The 20,482-nt window shown below is 44.1% G+C and overlaps 1 protein-coding gene across 1 annotated transcript in view; it reads right to left on the bottom strand.

The window, feature by feature from the left end:
* The window catches only part of GLIS1 (GLIS family zinc finger 1), a 177,742-nt gene extending 166,805 nt beyond the window's left edge, over positions 1-10,937 (bottom strand). The window contains exons 1-2 of the mRNA XM_056496986.1: positions 10,589-10,937; positions 9,984-10,361 (exon numbers count right to left, since the gene is read on the bottom strand). Coding sequence (XP_056352961.1) covers positions 9,984-10,326 — 343 coding nt within the window. The 5' untranslated portion in view covers positions 10,327-10,361; positions 10,589-10,937. The remainder of the gene's footprint in view (positions 1-9,983; positions 10,362-10,588) is intronic.
* Between the last annotated feature and the right edge of the window lie 9,545 nt (positions 10,938-20,482).

Raw genomic sequence — 20,482 nt, 5'->3', positions numbered from 1 at the left:
TGACAAAGCAGTTTGAGTACTTATGCCAGCAATCTCTGCCTAATAGCTTCTGACAGGATGCAGTACAAGAGAAAGGAGATCTCATATGAATAACGATTCCAATAAAAGCCAGCCAAATCACCCTGACAGATTTTGAGTGTTTACATATTCAGCAGACCAAAAGCTATTTACACCAGTTGCCATGCTTCCACTCATTTAGCCCACAATTCAAGTAAGTTACAACCCTTTAGATATACATTTTAAAATAAACTAATAGCACAGTGGCACAGTAAGGAGGCCAAGAGAGTAGAAAGAAAAGGTCACTAAGACACAAGGGCAGCGAAAGAGCAAGTGGGCTCTAGTGGTTCTAAATATCCCCTTAAATTTCCTGCATATCCATCCAAACCAGAGAGATGCTGAAATGCATGGTGATCTTTGTTCTGAAAGGAGAACCATCCACACATTGTAGCTTATCCCCACAAAACTATGACAAGTCAGCAAACCTCGAATAGCTCAAGAACTCGAAAAAGAATAAAAGCGGATTTGTGGTAAGTTGGCAGGAGGAAAAATAAGAAGCAAACTGTTCAGATTAAAAGCGTGAGATGTCTTTTTCTTTTGCCAAGTGAACTGAGTCCATACTTAGAGGACAAATTTTTATGCATAAGCTCTCCAGACCTCAAGTCTGACTCCTTTTTAATCCACTCTTGGATTTAAAATGGCATCGCTTCAGATTTGCACCAGAGTTAGGGACAATGGGATCAGGCCAGTTCAGTTTCAGTTGAACATAAACCAGTTCTGATAACTTCAAGGAAACTGAACATTACAACAATCAGATATCCAGAAAGAAGGAATTTAGTGTTGCTTTTTCTTGTTCATGTCCGGGAGACAGTTTCAGCTGTGTGCAAAATGTGTTCTGCCAGAGTGATGAGGATCTTGGGAAGCTTGTAGCAGCCACCTGCACCTCAAAAGCCCAGGGAGGGACACACAGCCCATCGGGTGATTCCTGCCTCAAAAACAACACACCCCAAGAAACTCTGCCATCTGCTGGGAGGCAAGAGCAACCCAGAAAACTGGGGGGTGGGTTGCAGAAATTTTCCTCCCGATTCTTGGCTATGTCCAACACAGCTCTCTTAATGCAGCCTCCTTTCCTCACCTCAGCACATCAAGCACTAAAATAAACAGATTTTGTTCCTCTGCAACAATTCCACAACTGACAGCACAATCCGGATGCCAAGCAGCAACAAGCCCAACTCAAATGTTCTGTTAAAAACCTTACTCTCCCAAAGATAACAAAGATGGATTTTGCACTTTCCACCATTTATGCTTACAGATGCACCAACAAGGGCAAACACACAGCTAATTTCATGTAGTCAGGAGAGAAACCCAGGCCATACACACACTCTGAAGAGGAGCTGCAGCCACACTCTGAGCAAGTGCCACCCTGGGCTGATACAGCCCTACACCACCACAGATCAGACCTCAAACACAGCACAGCCACACCATCCCAACGCTGCACCTGAACTAACAAACTCTGTCTCTCAGCACAGAAAATTAAGCTGGCCCTGAGAGTTTGCCCAAAGAACTGCCCCGTTTCAGATTCCAAATCTGGCTTGTCTTTCCCTGCACCATGCTCTGGCTGTAGAAATATCATGACCAGAACAGAGTTTTGCCCCAAAATGATAAAAATAGTAGTCTAGAACAGAGCCCAAGCACCCTTGTTCTGTTAATTTAAAGTATTTATATACTCAGCCACGTTGGCTGCTGGCACAATCCTTCACCACTTTTGCCTGTTTCACATACAATGGCTGATACACCAGTTTTATACCCATGCATGGTGTAGAACACAAGAAAAATTGAAGGTGAACGTGCTGTGCTAACTGACCTTGGCACCTGAGCTACTGGGCTACAAGGGCTTGCACACTTTTTTCTCCAGGAGAGAATTCAACACTTGGATCTTCTCTTCTGTGTCTCAAAGGAGCATGGAAGGAATTTTCAAAAATATTCAATACTGGCCTCCTGAAGTCAACTCCCTGCAATTTCAGTAGGAGCAGCAGGGCAAAGCAAGAGTTATGAAACCTTATGTTAAAACCTTTCTGGGATTTTCCCAGAAAATACTGGGTAATAAAACAAAAATTTCCTCTTTTATCTGTTCTCACTTTAACTCTCTCCTCTCTGTCCAGCACAGATGGGGATTGGAAGGTATGCAAAACACTAAGTGCTAATTTAGAGTGATGTGGGTCCTTCTGAACACAAACTGCTGCTTTCCTTGAGCACCATTCCTGTCCTATTCTCTCTTCAGTCACTACAGAGATGTTCCATCAAAAAGCACAACTCGCAGTCATTGTGACTGATCACTCCCTCTCAGTGAAGGATTCAGGTTAAATCAAAGCCAGCTGTTTTAGAGGGCAGGCAGCTAAGAAGTTAAACAACATAATAATAAAAAATGCAATCTAGAACCTACATAGATAGGAAATCTACTCTTGTGGTTCAAATAAATAACTCTAAGGTATTTAAGCCTCATGCACAGAAAACAATTTTGTAACTTTTTAAGTCATCCTCTTGCATTGTTGTTCTGCCCTAATAACTCTGAAATGTGCTACTCATCTCTCCCAGTTAAATATCCTGTTTCACAAGCCCACTCCTAGATATCTGAAACTGCACAGCATTTCTATCTAGCTTTAGGCATCTAGCATTCCAAAGAATTAATATTTAAACTTATTATAAAGGAATGGGGATTGCGTTAAGCATGTAGTATTTAGCAAAACATTCTTACCAATAAACTGCTGTGTTGCTTGTCTGAAGCACATTTATCATCCTTTAGACTCAAAAGAAAGATTATGCTCCAAAACTGACACATGTATCTATTTTCCTTTTAATACAACCAAGACTTAGATAGGATTAGAGAGTGGAAGCTATCAAATTTCAATTTTAACAATACACTTAAAATTATATTATCTTCCTTTGCCTAGGGGATTGTTCACTTCAGTATTTAAGCAACTTAACCATAGCAAATTGTGAAAAAGCAGTGAATCACAACACTTATTTTAAATAATCCTAGATCCTCTACCCGTTCTAGGTAAGACCCTCATGTTAACATTTTTATACATATTACTGCTCTTATATCTCTTGATTATAGATAAATTAGTAAAGAAACTCTAACCTGTTGCAAGACATTACTAATTGGTATTTTTCCTCTTATATTAGCCTTTGATTTACACCTCACATACATTCTCCCAAGCCAGCACATGTAATTTATTTACAGCACTGGAAGGCAGGCAAAATACATCATCTACTGTTATACAACCTTCTACAAGGTATTAAAATACCAGGCCCCTGGAGACACACTTCATATAGTTCAGCAAGTTCCAAAATAAACCAAACCACCAACCCCCTAAGCACTTAAAACAACAATGGACATCTGTATTAAAAAGTTAGTTTTTTACTGTATTTGATGATGTCGCCTTAGTGTCATTTCTCCCTCTGGCTAATATGCAAACAACATGTAAGAATGAATTTGCTTTCTCCTCATTGTAAAACAACTAACAACTCTACAGCTCTTACAAAGCCCTCTTATCACACATGTAAATGCCAGAATTAAGTGCAGTTTATGATGTTTTGCACTCATTTAACCTTTAGAATAAATTTGGTGCTGTAAATTCAATCACAGTGCTCCTTACCAATCTATTAGCTAAGATAATCACCTATACATTCAAACATAAATACGGAGAAGTAAAACATAATTATTAAAGCAAAACAGTTGCTTTAAATGAAAAGAGCTTAAGCACTTTGAGTTGACTGAGATCAACTTTGTAACGCTCAAAATTAACCTAAAATATAGAATTTGGATCAATTTCCTACTGCAGCTCTGGCAATGTCTCATCTGTTTTACAAGCAGTCCTCTGTCTACAAATAATCATTAACAATCATTTCATATAGTCAAACTAATGACTGCAATAAAATAAAAAAAAAAAAAAGAAGTCCTTGTTCCAGGTAACCAGTGAAGCACAGATTCTCAGAACAGCAAGTTCAGGTTCCAACCGAGATTTCACATACAGGGTGCCAGAAATATAATAGGAGGCGAAGGAAAAAGGGAAACTCTTTGCCTCTGTTCTTCAAAGCCTGTGCAGAAAGGTAGTGCAGGGCTAGTCTGCACCGATGGTTATCTGAACGGAGGGACCAGCCCTTGCTTTTCTTTACACGCCCCATTTACAGGCAATAAAACGGCCGGAGTGGTTCTAACTGGTCGTTCTATGTCACTGTAACGCTGCCTGCTCCCGGCAGAAGATAACAGCTGTGCCATATTCCCAAACACATACTTTTGCTATTGTTTGCACATTTATGGGGAAAGATTACGCTGTACCACAGTCAGTGAGCACTGCCCTTGCTTTGGAACCCTGTATTCTGAGTTACAGCAATGTGCTGGGAAACAGCGTTGGGTGGCTGAGGAAAAAAAAGAGCAAACAAACCCCAGTCTATTAAAAGCTGTTTCAGGCACTGTGAAATGATTACTAGATTGCACGCCTGGTTCAAGCTTGTTGACATACAATGATTGAAATCTGGAGTGCAAAATGGAGTGGTTTACATCTATTTTCCCTCTCCAATTACCCTGCCATCAACATCTTCGACAGCTCTAAAATCACTAAATGGCAGAATTTCTAGAATCATGGTAATTATGGTACCGAGCATTGAAATTATATTCACAGTACTACAGATTTCTCTCATAGTCCATACGTTATTTCACTTCCTAGCTTACACATGGATTTCATAGAAACTTGTTATTTGTTCTACAAGCTTTTCCCTGTACACAGGAAAAAGAACTTCTGCAATATTGGGATTGAAATACTGACCAATCTAAAGTTAGTGGTGAGACTCCTACTGATATTAATGATTTAGGGTAAAATTCTGTCCTTCTTATTCGACAAAAAGCCAAACCACTTTACTGCAATGAAGCAGCAGTTTCCTAGAAGACATTGACCTTAAATTTAGCAGTTTCAATAAAAAGAATCTTGGAACTCTCTCAGAATATAATTTCAAATACATTAAAGATCCTCACCATACACTTAATAGTTTATGTGTATACAGGGCTGAACTGTTAAGACATAAATAATGTATTCAGTTATATCTAAATGATAATTTAGAATGCTGTATGTCAGAAAATTTGTAGTTGATTAAACTGTTCACAGGAGCAGCAATGTACATACTTAACCCCTTGCAAGATGCAGACTTTTCTTACAATAAAAGAAGAAAGGGTATTTTTCTTCTCACTCCACTTAGCTCAGTATATAATAACTTCCATTACTGTAACATTTTCAAGACAGAACAAGTGATTTATTTTTAACTTCTGTTCCTTCAAACAAAAGTTAAATCAGATAAAAAAATTCTTCCAATGATTAGACTTTTCTTTGTTAAGAGTAATCTGATGTTATCCATTATTCCCTATAATTCTACACAATATTAAAATAGATACAACATTTATTCTCTTGAGCTTTTCCAGTAGCTGTAGTTTTTTTCATGAAGAAGAAAAGAGTTTTTTCCTTTTACTTTACAAGTACTGAATGCCTTTATATGACTGGTTGATCATTAGATCTCCTGGTTTATATTTGCTAAATATTCTCCACTAACGAGTCCTAAATTACAATGGATTTAATGATTAGAAACAATTAAACCTCTTTTAAATTAATTCCATGAAAGTCTCATCTTCAAGTCAGTGACTGATTTTGCAACACAGAACATTAGAAGAACTTCCTTCAGCAGCAAGTAACTGAAAGTCATTTGCCTATTCAAGACAAGTAAGCATTATAGGCAGTTTAAGGGAGGAGAGGACAGTCACAATTTATTCCAAATGAATTTATGAACACATTCTCCAATTTGCAGTTTCTTCTCCTTTTTCCCCTTACAAAACAAAGTTAGGCAAAAAAAAAAAAAAAAAAAAAAGACCGTGAAATAAAAATATAGTTCTGTAGCTGCACATTCTGTTCAGACCAACCTTTCAATTCCTTTTGTAGCAGAGTTCAAATGCAGCAAGAGTGAAAATAAGAATTAATTCTTACTACAGCTCTACATAAAACAGAGTTTAGACATCACCATAGCAGTGAACTTGTCCCTGTCTCCTTATCAGCTCACATCATATTTATCAGCTCTGGGCAGTCACACTTGCTCCAGTGAGATTATTCAGATGAACACAGATAAGGTGTAAGAAAGAAAATGGCAACATCAGGCCCAAGACAAGTCAATCCACCTAATAAGGCATATAACCAAAGTACATGCTTTTGCTTAGAATCTCAACAGAATAAGCTGTTACTTTCACAAGGACAGTCCTGATAACCGAGGAAATAGTCACAGGGAGATTAAATGGCAAGATTTACCCCTCCTTCTCAACAACAGAAGGAAATTAATACATTTCAATACATTGGTTGTATGTTTGCTGAAAGCAGCTACAGTTAACAACAAACAAAAAAAAATCCAAGCCTGTTCTCCTTGTCTGAATAAAACATACTCTCAACAAGGAAACATCCAACTACTGCAACTTGACCAGCTTATTGTTTTGCCCACTGTAAGTTAATATCTGAAGTGGTTGCTGCAAAGGTCCGGGCCATTTGGATGATTTCCCAGTGGCACAGCTAACAGGATAAATCTCGTCATTTCTACTGAGTCATGAATTAGGTACACTGAACAAAACTGGAAAAGAATGAAAAGGAGAAGTGTTTCCTGGTAACAGCCATAATCAATGTCATTTAGAAACTGAGATATTTGGCATCTTTATAGATTGCTCTTTTGTCACCACTAAAGCCTTCCCAAAAGCTTCTTCCCTGTAGACAATAAGTATTCTGCCCTGTGTTACAAATTCAACAACACAGAACCAAAGCCACAGAATCCCAGGAAAACACTGAAAACGGACTTCATACCTTATGGTAGTTATTCTATGCCAAATGCCTCTGAAAAGCAGTTTCTGTATGCAAATACTCTGCCTTGTGACACACAGGGAAATCAATGACCAAGAAAAGCGTGGTGCCTATCACAGCCAGCCACATCAGAAGGGGTTAGCTGGGTGAAAACTGGGCATTTATTTTAAACAGCTCCCAAACAAAAAACCCCATGCAGCACAATCCCAAAATACTGGTATTTTCAGCAAATGACCAGCAGCTCCATCCTGAAAGGTTTAGACCCAAATTATCTGATTCCCAGAAATAATCCTCACCACAACCCCTCAAGTTTTTGTTTTGCTGTTCAGAAAGTCCAAAAGACTTGCTCAGGCACGGAAGCATTTTGCAGGATCATAACTTAAACATATGAAGCAGCAGAGTAACACCACAGAGACATTACAACAGCAGGATACTTCTTCCCCATTGTGATTACTTCAAAGCTGCCCTTTTTATTAGTAGAGCAGTGTATCATTTTGATTCATTCTTTAAAAAAAAAAAAAAAAAATTAAAGTGATATTTGTTTAGGGGAAAAAAACCTTACAGGCAACTATAAAAATCAGTTTTGCTCTTGCTAGAGAGCATCTTTTACACTCCTTACTTGCAGCTTTCAACTGTGGATAAACCAAAACCAGGAGGCACATTCTGTAATCTAACCCAGACTGCAGAGGGAATTACTGGGTACATGGCACTCTGGGGCCGGAGAACAGGAGACACACAGCACGACGGTCTGAAATCAAGCTGTCATCAGTTTCCTTCCCAAAACCTTTCACTGGGTAAACCTGAGTATCTCACTCACTTCCACTTCTTAGCTTTATCTTGGTATATCACATCCACATGCAGCTACCCCAGTCCTTTATCTTGCTGAGAGAACCAGGGTTGGTGGGAGATGGTTTGCACTGCTCCTTGAAAGAGCAGCAGCTCTCCTGTCTGAGGCAGAGCCTGCTTTAGATACACTCTGATTTCTGAATTGGAGCACAGTGAGCACTCCAAAATGCCCCAGTGGACATTAAAGCACCTGCTGACACCATCCATGTCAGAAGGAGGAGCACATCCCACACATTTTAAATCAGACTCAGAATGTTACTTTAAATTTTACTTTCCCTAGCTCCTCCTGAAAATGTCTTCTTGGGGGGAAAAAAAGGCAAAACCAAACCAAACCAAACCAAACAAAAAACCCCAACAAACAAACAATAGGAAGCAACCCAAAAAACTCAGTGGTGCCATCTTTGGAAAAATCCAACATTATCCAACAAACCCTCCTGCTCAGTTAAATGAACCCTATCCTGCCCATGGACACCTCCTACTTACTCCCATGACTCAAATCACCCATACACTGAAGCAACCACAAGGTAACACCCTGGACAGAAAACATACTAAAAAAACAGCAACAAAATTTAAAACACTTTTTTCCCCTCCAGTGGTGAAAATGGGAAATTGATCAGTCAGGAAAGATGAATTAGGAACCTTCTCCCAAGCCCACCTACATCTACTGTAACAATCCCAAGTGAATGCAAAATTAAATTATTCCTCTTTCCCTCTCTATCCCCCTCCCCTCTGCAACAGAAAGAGGGAGATGCATGAAAAGAGGGCTAAACAGCTCAAAGGGAAAAAGGTTTTAAAAGTGTTTCAACAGTCTGCCTGGACAGGGCAATGCATGGGCAGGATTTTAAGCTAATACGAACCCTGTCAAATGGCACCGTGGGGCCACAAGGAACTACAACACCCCCTGAGTCCCTAACACAGGCAGCAGCTGCAGCAGCACAGTGGTACAAGGGCTTGTAGGTCTCCCTTTACACTATGTGAATCCTCCTTCTCCCCCCTCCAAACAGGAGTCTGTGTAACAGATCTTCATTTCATTCCTGCCAAACATTAACCTTTTTTTTTTTTTTTTTTAATCAGGAGAGAAGAATTGCAGCATTAACAAACAGAAAAATAAAAAAGGTAATTTATAACCTACTGCTCCACTCTGTCTGTATTCAGTGGTGATGAACAAACATCCTAGAGTCTGTAGGACAGACCTAGCACAGATCGAGGTGTTCATTAACATAACTTCATGGCAATGAAAGGTGCCATCACCCTAGGTAACAAGCTCACAAAAGAAAATGTCACTAGTCCAAGGGCATGCAGCCTACTTTTGATTTTCAGAAGAATGGATGGAACTGGAAACAATCCCAGTGAGAACAGTCTTACACCGACAAGATAACTGCATGTACATATCTAAAATAGAGAATGGGATTGAACTGATAAGAAAAAAGGTAATTACCTCTTAACATTGCAGAAAACATTGTCTTAATGTTAATAACCTTAGGTGTAAGTCTATGCAATCGACTTTGCAGCATAAAGGAATCCTCAAATTCCCTCTGAACCCATCCAGTGACACCTTAGAGGGATTATCTTAAAACTGAATTTTGATTAACAAATTTCAGCTGAGTTAGTAAGTTCTAGCTGAAAAGCGTAATTAACAGATATTTTAGTAAACAACTCCTTACCCTACCTCAGTGCCATTTTTTTAACGATGGACAGCTGAAAATCAGGCATTTGTTAACTAGAAGAATTTGACCTTTTGGGCACCAGGAGCTCCTAAGTCTGAGGATTCACCGCCTGAATCCAGCATTTGTAGCACCTCCTTGAAATACAAACTATAAAATCCAAGCAACCGTGGTGAAACTGCTGAATAAGAACCGGGCGTTTATTGTCAGCCAGGCAGGCTCGCAAACACCCCACGAGCACTCCCTGGTGCAGGACAGACCAGCCCAGTCTTCAGAACCAACCCCAAAACCTTTGAGACGCGACCGCACGAGCAGCACCCGCTCAGGACAACTAAAGAAGATGCTGGTCTCAAGATATTTTAAATACTATTGAGAGACACTCAGCTTTATACTAGCAAAACACAGTCTGGTTTATCTTGTCCCTCCAAGGTACTCAGTAAAAAAAAAAGTTTTAGAGCTTGAAGTGAAATAAACAAGTTAGAAAACACACTGAAGAGTAAAAAGGGGGGAGAGAAGCTTGTTACGTTTTTATTTGTTTGGTGAATAGGTTTTTGGTGATGGTAGTGTTCAATTCATGCATTTTCAAACTCACCCTTCACGCTTTGATGTTTCTGCTGCTGGAAATAATCTTTCGAGCCTCTAGCGCATCGCAGCTCCTGCGCCCGGGGCAGAATCGGAATCCTCTCGAATATGCTGGGTCGTTTGGGGAGGAAATCTAGCAGAGGTGCTGACATTTCAGGTGGGCTCTGCTGAGGCTCCGTGTGGTCACTGCTGTTGCCGACAGATACTTTAAAGGACATCTGAGGATTCAAGTGAGCTTTACCAGCGCCGGGACGAGTCACCCGCGGCAGATCCTTCCGAGGCGCTCCCTGGCATTTGTCGGTCACCTCGAGGCGGGCGCTGTCTTTCTGAGCCGCGGCGAGCTCGCAGTGCATGTCTTGCGGCCGCTGCCAGGGCCCTCGCCAGTGTCCTGCAGCGAGCGGCACACGGGCTGTCAGCGCGGGCGGCCGCCCCGGACCCGCCGCCTCAGCCCCGTGCCCTCCGTCCCGCCGCGTCCCGCCTCAGCCTCGCGCCGCCAACGGCCGATAACCGCCGCGCGTGGGGCGGCGCAGCCCGCAAACCTCAGCCCGCAGCCCTCAGCCCCCGCTGCCCTCAGCCCCCGCTGCCCTCAGCCCCCGCCCGCTGTCTCACACACACCGGTCGGAGCGCTCGGACCCCGGCGGCGGCTCCTCCGTAAGGGACGGGGCGGCCGGTACCGCGCGTCGGTTTCGCTCCCTCTCCAGGCAACACTGCCGGGCTGCTCGGAGCCGCTCCCGGGAAGGCGAGCGCGGCCGGGAGGGGCGGGGAGGGGGCCCGGCACACGGGCGGGTTGTTTGGAGGCCGGTGCCTGTCAGCATCCGAACAGCGGCAGCCCCGGCAACCGCGGACGCGGTGGCAAAGCGGGCTCACCACCGCCGGGCTCGCCGCGGTCCCCGAGGCAGGGAGGGGGGACAGCCCGGCCGGGCGCGGTGACAGCCGCGCCCCCGCGCTCCTACCTGGGAGGGGCCGCCCGGGGGACGCGCTGCCCGCCGGTGCCGGTGCCGCCGCCGCGCCGGGCGCACGGGCTCAGCCCCGCTCCCCCGCCGCAGGGCCGGCTGCCAGAGCGCAGGCGGCCCGGGCCATTACCCTGGCGGGGCCAGTCGGGGCGGGCAGGGGGAGGGCTGTGCCGCCGGGGCCGCCCCTCGGGGTTTGGCGGCGGGGTTCGGACGCGGGCCCGGTCCGGCTGTGCATCGCGGAGCGTGGCAGGGGGATCGCGGGTGTCCCGTGTTTGCGGGGCCGGTGGGAGGGTCAGCCTGGGAATAGGTGCGCCCCGGGTCCGCACCTTCCCGGTGCCCGCCCGGTGGGGAGATCCCTGCATTGCCCACTTTGGCTCCCTAGAGGTCCATGATTTTCCCTCCCGCGGCCCCGCTGCCCTGGGCCTGGACCCTTTCCCTTTGCCCGCGGTCGTCGAGGATCCTCGTGCCTGTCCCCAGGCAAGCTGCTCAGGCGTGCGGCTGCCCCGGCACCGCACATCCATAAGGCAACCCGCCACTGAACAGCTGGCAGTGCCCTATAAACAAGTTGTGTGCGAAAGCCACAGCCACTGCAGCATGTCGTAGAGAGCAGCAGGAGAGAGCAAAGCCTTGCCAGGGACAGGGGCTGGGAAGCAGGAGATGTGGGTACAACCTGGCCAAGACATCTCTGGTGATGCGTTCAGTGCTTCAGTCCATGGACATGCAGCGTTCCCTGCCTGCCCTGCAGGTGCAGGAGCTGGCCCGTGCCCACAGAGACAATTAAGCTAGCTCGGAGCAAGCACCACAGCGCAGTGACATTTGCACTGGCTCCTCCCGGGCCAGCTTGGGTCTGGAAGCAATCTAGTTGGGTTTATTAGCTTGGGCCTGGTTCCAAGCAAATGCAGGCTGAGCCACAATGTGCAGCTTTGCACCAGAGAGCTGTACCAGCCCCCATTTCTCTGGCTCAGGGATGTCTGCACCCTCCTGCCCTACCTGCTGCTGTCAGCACAGGTGCAGCACAGCAGGTCTGTAACACCAGGAGAGCTCGAAGATAGGAGAGACTCGGAGTCAGCCCTGATTTACATGGGTGTAAATCAGGCAGACAGCTGGCTGGAAATCCTGCTTGTTCACAGCAAACCTAAAAGAGAGTCTTGAGAGATTTAGCACAAGGAGGAGGGACAGCTACTGAACTGGCGTCTTGCTACACCCCTCCTGAGGAGCGTCCCGCAGCGAGACAAGAGATCTTCATTTTCTTGTAGCACAGATGCTGCACAGAGTGCCTCACTCACAGTGTTAGCCAACCCTTAATAACATCTGCCACGCTGCAGTGTACAGAGTACAGGAATGGTCAGGACAGCAGGGCATGACTTTTTCTTGGCAAATGCTGTGAATGTTGTGGATTTAGTGGGAGGGAAGCAACTCTCAATAAAAGATACAAGATCTTGAGATAGAACAAGTAGTTCTGGGAGAAGCAGTACTAATGACTCTCATTTGCAATGCCTCTCCTCATTCCTGCCCAGCATGGATGACCTGAGGTCTACCAAGCAAGGAACTTGCCAGTCTTTCCCCTCAATAATGGCAGTTAAAGGGTCATTTTCTTCTGTAAGACCACACCTTAAATTGTCAGAAGTTAACAGCTATCTGTCAGACGTGGCTGAAAACTGGTAAATGTCCTGTGAATATCTCAGTGGGAACAAGAAGCTACAAAAAGAGAGGAAGTCCTCACCTTACCTCTATGGGAAACAAAACTGAATATCAACTAGCTGGCACAAATACTGAATTGGAATGGCAATATCCTGGGGATTTATGAAAACAAAGTAAAAATTTTCAGTGTACATTATCACACCACCTCCTAGTGCTCTGCTAATCTATGCCCCATCCCCCAGTGCCGTCCATCCATGGGGCCCTCAGGACCAAGCTGTTCTTTTTCTTTGATTTGGGAATGCTAAAGGCACCTGGCAGTACTACCACAAGCAGTAATTATTTAAGACAGAAATACACCGTGGCGACGGCCTAAACCTCAGTTGACATGAAGAGACAATAAAATTTACTGAGGGAAATATTATTGCAGAACGCAGTGTAACCAGAGAAATCCCACTGCTTCCAGTGCAGGAAATAAACAGCATTTAGGTGGATTCTGAACGCGGGCTCATTTTGTGCAAATTATTATAGCTATATTGATACATGCTGCCCACATATCTAAGAGGGAGTTTGCTAGAAAGCAGGGAGTTTTGCTGGAGGAGAATTTCTTATGTGGTTAGGGATTTTCCCACAGCAAGCAGGGAGAAGCTGGTTAAGCCTCATCACTGCATTCTGTACCTGAGGTCGCGTGTGTCCTGCTCTGAACCGCTGCTGCTTTCTTTTTATCGCCGGTATCCAGAACTTTCTGCGAAATACCGGCAGGTGCCGCCACTGGCTCAGCAATGGCCCAGGGCTGGGCTGCTCCATGGGCAGGAGCAGGCACGGAGCCTCTTCCTGGTGCTGGGCACCCTCTACAAGCCAGGAAAGGCTGGGGCTGAAGCACACCCCAGCTCCAGCAGCACAGAGGGTAAAGCCCCTCACACCGGGATGAATTTCTCAGATCATGGCACAGAAATACAGACCTCACAGCTCAAGCTGCAGGTTCCTCCTGCAGGAAGTGAGGCCCCGAGGACTCAAACCTGCAGTCACAGTGCTGTTTCTCAGGTTCCAGTAAGGCATTTGGCAGCTGCCCTGTCTTTAGTGGGACCGTGCAGCTGGGGATGCCCAGCCCTGGCCCTGAGCAAGAGAAACAGGCTGGACATTCTCTTCCAGACCTGGATGTGTCTAATAGAGAGTTGACTCCTGGAGCTGGTCTAAAGTAGCAACTTGGCCCCTCTGGGAGTCCACAGAGTGGAAGGAACAAGTGCTGGGAGAAACATGCTCCTTGAATAGCAAGAGTTAAGTAGTCCCTTTTCTTTCTCTATTGAATCAGAAGACACTTCATATGTTTTGGTTCTGGAACAAAGGCCAAGCAAGTGCAATCGTGGCTGCTGAGACTATTCCATGCCCTGGGTCACCACGACTTTGCTGCATGCACAAGCTGTACAGCACACATTGATTCACCCAATGTTGTCACTACATCTATGAGCTAGATGGGTGTCTCCCTCCTTGTGTCCTTGTGAAAACCAGTCATTGGCCTCTCTCCCCCATGACAGCAATATTCTGCCCTTAGGAAAATGGGGGGGAAAGATTTCTGTCTCTTAGCCTTCTTGTTCAACATTACTGGTTGCCAGGGGCTGTGGTCATTGGTCATGGCGTGGCCCACACTTTGGCCACTATGCTCTTGTCTCTGTTAATGATGTCACCATCAGCAAAGCAAAGCTTTCAGTGAGGCAGACAGCCATCTTCAGTCACTGCTTCATTCTGAGTCACATATGAAGGGTGGGGTTGCAATTTGGTATAAAAAACATCCAGAGGAATGAAACTGCTCACCTGAATATCCTCTCACTAGGTCAAGTGGGTAGGACAGAGGCTAAGTAATTAGAGACTTGTCCATCTGCCTATTTGCTCCTAGCTGGTAAAAAGAGAAAACAGATAGTAGTCTAAAGCTAGCTTGAGCCAGAGTGAAATTGCACCAGTAAGGAGAACAAGTTTTAAAAAGTTTGATACATTTTCCCTACTGACACCAGCCATGATCAGATCATTGCCATGACAATGTTTTCAGGCCTACAGGTGCTTTTGCAGACACTCAAGAACCTCTTTGCTCTGAACAGTCCCCGTGCTCACAGCTGCACAGGCAGAGGCACAGTTTCCAGCCTGGAGAGCTGGATACACAGGACAGTGAGAGATCATCTGTTACAGGAAGGGGGAAAGGACACTGCATGAAGGAGACTCCAGTTCACCAAATGCAGCCTTCAAAGCCCTTTACCTTTGCCAGGAAGTGACGGCTGTAACCAGCCACCATCACAAACTGGATCTTTGAGAAACTTGGAGCAGCTGAAGACTCCAGTTCCCCAAGCAGTTCTGTGGGAGGAGAGGAATGAAGCAGAACAGATACAGGTAAGGTGAGCTGTGCAGAGCAAACAAGCAGAGGTGAAGTATTAATCTCTAGCTCACATATTGAAATCATCTATTCCAGCAGGCAACAAAATGAGATTTTAAAAGGACACAATTGAAATGGTGAGAACTTTGTGTAACTGCAGTGCAGACAGAGGTGGGAGGTGTTACCATAAGCATTCTCTTAATAGTGGGCAAAAGAAATTCTCTGGTGGGAGGATAACAAACTTTATTATAAATAACCTGGTTGCAAAGGAACCTGTCAATTTACACACAGCAGTTTATTTAAAACAAAAACAAGTCTGGACTTGGCATGCCTTTGTAATTTACTGCATCACAGATATCAAAAGAGAAACAACCAAACAAAAACTGAGCCAAAGGAATTGTCTCTGTGACTATGCTCGTTTCTTAGAGATTGCCCATATCCCTTTAAGGCAGCACAAAGCCCTTCTTCATAATGGTTTGAAAACGACCTCTTAAATTAAGGCAGCAGGGTCAAACTGACCACACATTATCTAGTGATGGACTCAACTATTGCCTCATACTTAAAAAATTGTTTATAGTTCTTGTAGTTAGAAAAAAGAAATTCCTTAGATCACACTGACATCTTTTAAAAACAAACCTCTTTACAATAGCATATTTTGGGAAAATTGCATGGTAATCTTGACTCCACCTTTGTCTTGCAGAAACTGCAAGAAACAACTATCATCTCCAAAAGCCACTGTAACACTACAGATCCCTGCTGCCCCCAGTTAATTGGCAGATCATTCCTGTGAACTTTAGAGGTGTTTTCCTCAAAGAAGAGTCCAACCAGGCTCCATTCAGGATGTGGTTGTTTACACCTGCAGTTAGTTTCCTCGAGCATTGATCTGTACTATTTCTCTGCATCCATAAAGAGACTCATCTCTCATACCATGTATACACAACACAGGTAGTAAAATAAACTTCAGTCATAAACAAACAAACAAACAAACAAAACCCCCTCAGAACAGGACAGCTTAAGAATGTTCAGCTTGTAAAATCCAGTCCTTGGCACTGGGACATGCCAGGACTAGAATTGACTCATGCCTACTCTAAATGAGTTACAGAACTGGAATTATAACATGACCCCCAGTTATTTTGCCTGGGGTTCCATATATTGAATGCACTGAAGACAGTGATTGCTGAATGAGCTGCTAGTCACTCTTCTTTCTGTTTTCTCTTCATTGGCACAGTGTCTGGGCCACACAGTGAATGTATTTACTGAACACCAGCCAAGCTCTGTGCAGAATACAGAATTATTCATTTACTCCAGGGTATTTCTTTGGTGTCCATCACTGCAGCCTATTGATTTGGACACAAACATTTTCTTATCATCACTGGAGGTGAGGGAGGGTGGGGTTAGGCTAAATCCCATTTTACAACAGGAGCCCAGAAGCCAAAATCTTCTGTTTGAATGCTAAACTTTGAGGAAGATTGACTGCTTCCCTTCTCTCCAGGTTATTTAGCATTTTCCATCATTGTCTATGGTAAAACTCATTTCCAGTTCCATCAGTTAAATTCAACCCTTGGTGTCCCAAACAGAACATGCAGAATCTGGGAGACTTGCAAACTGGCCACCTGTGAAGAGTTGAAGTGCTGCACAGGATCTCTATGCAAAGCACAAAGAAGACAAACCCACTTTCCCCTGGCAGTTTTCAGCTTGCGCTATTTAGAAGAGTGGACTTTCTCTTCCTAAAATACATAATGGCTGCTAGTAAAGCTTTCCCAGAACTGATTGCCAGTATGTGTAAAGAAAAAAGCCCCTCAGTACCCAACTCTGAGATGCAACCATGCTCAGCCCAAAACTTTTACCATCCCTGGCAATGTTTACACATAATCCTCAATAATCTTTGACTTGCAGGCAGTTATAGATTTCCATTCCTAATTCCTGCTAAATTCCTCTTGTCATACATTTTCAGACAAGATGCTGTTATATACAACAGCCCACCTCAGCCCTGTGTTTCAGGAATCAGATTTAAAAGTGGAGTTATTCAAGAAGTGAAAGGCAAAGCCTGTAATTTTTAGCTTTGTGTTTTGGGCAGGGGTAGAAGGAACTCACAGTACACTCAGCACTGGCTCCTTTGATGATTGCATGAGTACATACACATGGCTTAGGCCACAGCTTTTTCTGAAATTTTTCTTACTGTAGGTACTGACTCTTTAGAGAGATAGAAAAAGAAACTAAATAGGAAATTCCTGTGCCATCGCCATTTATTCAACAAATCAGCTTGCATATCCCACAGGGAACTATTCCCACTTGAATTTCTGTTTTGTTCTTATGGCAGGCTCTAGAGACCCCATGTTCATCTGTCTCCTGACTGACTAACTCTACTGTAGTCCCAAAATTTTTTTAAGGACAGAAAGGTGAGATCTTCTCTATGTTGGTTTTTTTTTTTTTTTTTTTTTTTTCTGAAACCTGAGCATGGTGCAGGTTTTGCTCTTTCAGACACAAGGGAGCTGTGCTTTTTTGTTTATTCTTTTGTGCAAAGCCAATCTGGCAGATGCAAATCTCTACTACGAATCTGCAGCAAAGGAAAGAAACATTCTATGTCCCCTTACAACACAAGAGCTTGGCAAACCACATTCCAGGCATGTCCACAGCACCCAAATGCATTTAATCCACACAGCAAATACATTAACAGAGTACTGGTGATGGAAAATACCAAAGACCATAGAGGGAGGAGGGTGTGGGGATAGTGGGGAGGATTCTCAACTTGCAGTGTAGTGTCTGTGATAATTCCACGCAGACTTCCACTGTTTTATTGCATCTTTGGGGAGAGGTGGTGATGGGAGTGGTGGGAGCCTGGCTGCCATCGGTGTGTGAAGCCCTGCAGCTACAACACACCTGCTTGAACAGGGAAAGCACTGCGAGCTGCATTCATCCCACAGGGAAAGGGGCAGCACTGTATGTGGCAAAGCACCTCCACAGCCAAGGGTCCTCCTGAAGCCATTTCCTATGGATTCCATACTTCCACCCACCCCCAGGGTATCAGGCCCTCCCCAGGCAGAGCAGCCATCCCGCAGGTGGCCACACAGGAGCTGGGGGAGGCCTGGCAAGCACAGAGCCCGCAGACTGCACCACTTGCCTGTGATTGAACAGGTACCAGAACATGGATCAGCGAGAGCCTGGCACTTCCCTGGCTGCCCTGGAGCCGGAGGAGCGTGGTGGGAGGTGGGAAGATGGCTGCTGCAGGCCTCAGGACACCGAGCACAGCACACACAATGCAGCCTCTGTTCAAAGCACCAGCAGCAGAATCGAAACCACTTCATTTCAAGGGGCATTCAGGCCTGGAGCCACGGCTGGCACCGGGACAATTCTCCAGTGGCAGAGCTCCTGCGGAGGGAGCGAGTCCTGCCCGGCTCCCGGGATACAGCAGTGTGCAAGAGCTTCAAGGAGCAGGGCCTCTGCATTCGTCCACCCACAGTCTGAATTTTCAAAGCTGTATCTCAGACAATGAAGCAAGATAGGTTTTTTCAAATGTATAGCTCATTACTCAAGAGCTTAAGCCTCTATTTCATTACTCCACTGTAACAGCAACGTGTATCTGAACCTCAACCACGTACCTCTCCATAGTGGATATTATTTCAGGTACTCTTGACTGCAGCTCACCTGTGGGAGAGGCAGGTTGTTCACAAGGTTACCAGAATGCTGTTTCACCTGTGCATGCAACAGGCAATCCAGCAACAAGCAGCAGCTCAGCTTTGAGATGATTAAACAGATGAAAAATTTCAGACTTGAGGGACCCAGTTTAGTTGAAGCTACACAGAAACCAACTGTAAAAAGGCTTTATTTTTTTCCTCAGTACCCAGAATGCAGAATTGAACTCAGGAGACTCTTCCCCTACCTGACAGAGGTTTCACAGACTGATTCTTTTTATGTTAAGACAAAAGTATAAAAAAGAACTCAAAAATCACCAGTTTGCCATGGGAATAGTTATTCCCAAAGCCAAAACCAGAGTAAGATTTTATCAGCTACTCAACTTCAAAGAGCACCCAACATACACTTTATATTCTTGTACACTGTGATTCACAAGCATGAGATACTGTTAAAGATGCACTTTTAAGTTAAGGCTTTAAAAAAAAAGTCTTCAGCTCTAAGTATTGGAACTGTTCAAGAAACCACAAAGCAATCAGCTTTTGAAAGCTCTTCTGCCATAGGGAGAATGCCATGAATCACACACACATTAGATCTCTGCTGCAACATAAGGACCCCAACCACTTTGCCATCAAAAAGTCATCTACATTTAAGGCTGTTGTTCACAACTCTAACACTTAATTAGAACTTGCAGTTTGTGGCTGTGGGAGTGCTGCAGAAAATACCACAGCAATATAAAAAAATACTGCACCTGCTCAAAAGTGTGAAAAATTTATTTTAAACTTTCATCTGCAGTATTTGGGTACCAGCTAAAGCACTATTCAACTCCAGGTGCACATTGCAATTCCAAAAAAAAAAACCAAATTAAATTATTTAATAAGTCAGGCAGGCAAGAGGCTTCTACCTGAGGTAGCATTCAAGTGTGGGGAAGCTCTAGCTTAACCTTTACACATTGTGAAAGGCTATCTATCACTTAATTGTGTTTTCTATGGGCCATCTCAATGCAAAAACAGTATGATTCTCACCTGCACTACCAAATCTAACATCTGCAGTGTCTGCATTATGAAAAAAATTACCTCTCTGTACTGAAGAAAGCAGGTCTCACTGGAGTTCAGGGGTTTCTCTTCTACCCAAACCCTAGACACCCTATTACTACACAGCCACATCACACCAACATAACTAACATCATGGCCATCCTCAAATCTTGGGTCCTCTGTTAAAAAAACAAAACAAAACAACACCACAACAAAAACCATAGGATTAACAGCACTGAAGGAAAATGATTGTTTTGTTTCCCCTTATCAAACTAAATTCATTTGCAAGACTATTTAGCTTACTGTTCTCATCTTCATACTCCACACATTTTCCAGTATAGGTATCACAGTAACTGGAGTCTGTTTAAAAATGGAGTAGTTAATTTTCAAATTATTTAGATAGGTTTCCAGATAAAAAGCTTTTCAAAAGTAGTATTTTTTCACCAGAATCTACTAATAATGTATATAATTTTGAAAACTTCGAATGTGCTGCAAACATCCTTCCTACCCCCTGAACAGAAAGCTGTTGATCTAAACTTTAATTCCCAGTATCATTATTTGGGAGCTTTACTAAATGCAGTACTGTTTTCTGTATGTTTCTGTATAGATCAGAATTTGGTTTGCTAAGTCACTTTAAAGATAAAATCAGAGCTACTCACTTTCCAGGCAGAATTTGTGTGCTAATAATGCCTTCCTGCACACTCATTTTACTCTGAAGGAGCATTTCCAGCTTACAGAGGAGCAGCATGTTTTATTCCTGGGCACATCTGTTTCCTACACTTAAACTACACTCTTGATCTAAAAGTGTTATCAACTAAATTTATGAAGCACTTAAGCACTAAGTATCTACGTGAATCTCACTTCAGCCCCTTAACAGAAAAGAGTAGGGAAA

The sequence above is a fragment of the Oenanthe melanoleuca genome, chromosome 8, assembly GCF_029582105.1.
Source record: "Oenanthe melanoleuca isolate GR-GAL-2019-014 chromosome 8, OMel1.0, whole genome shotgun sequence".
Taxonomy (NCBI): domain Eukaryota; kingdom Metazoa; phylum Chordata; class Aves; order Passeriformes; family Muscicapidae; genus Oenanthe; species Oenanthe melanoleuca.
This window is presented reverse-complemented; position numbering and strand designations above follow the sequence as displayed.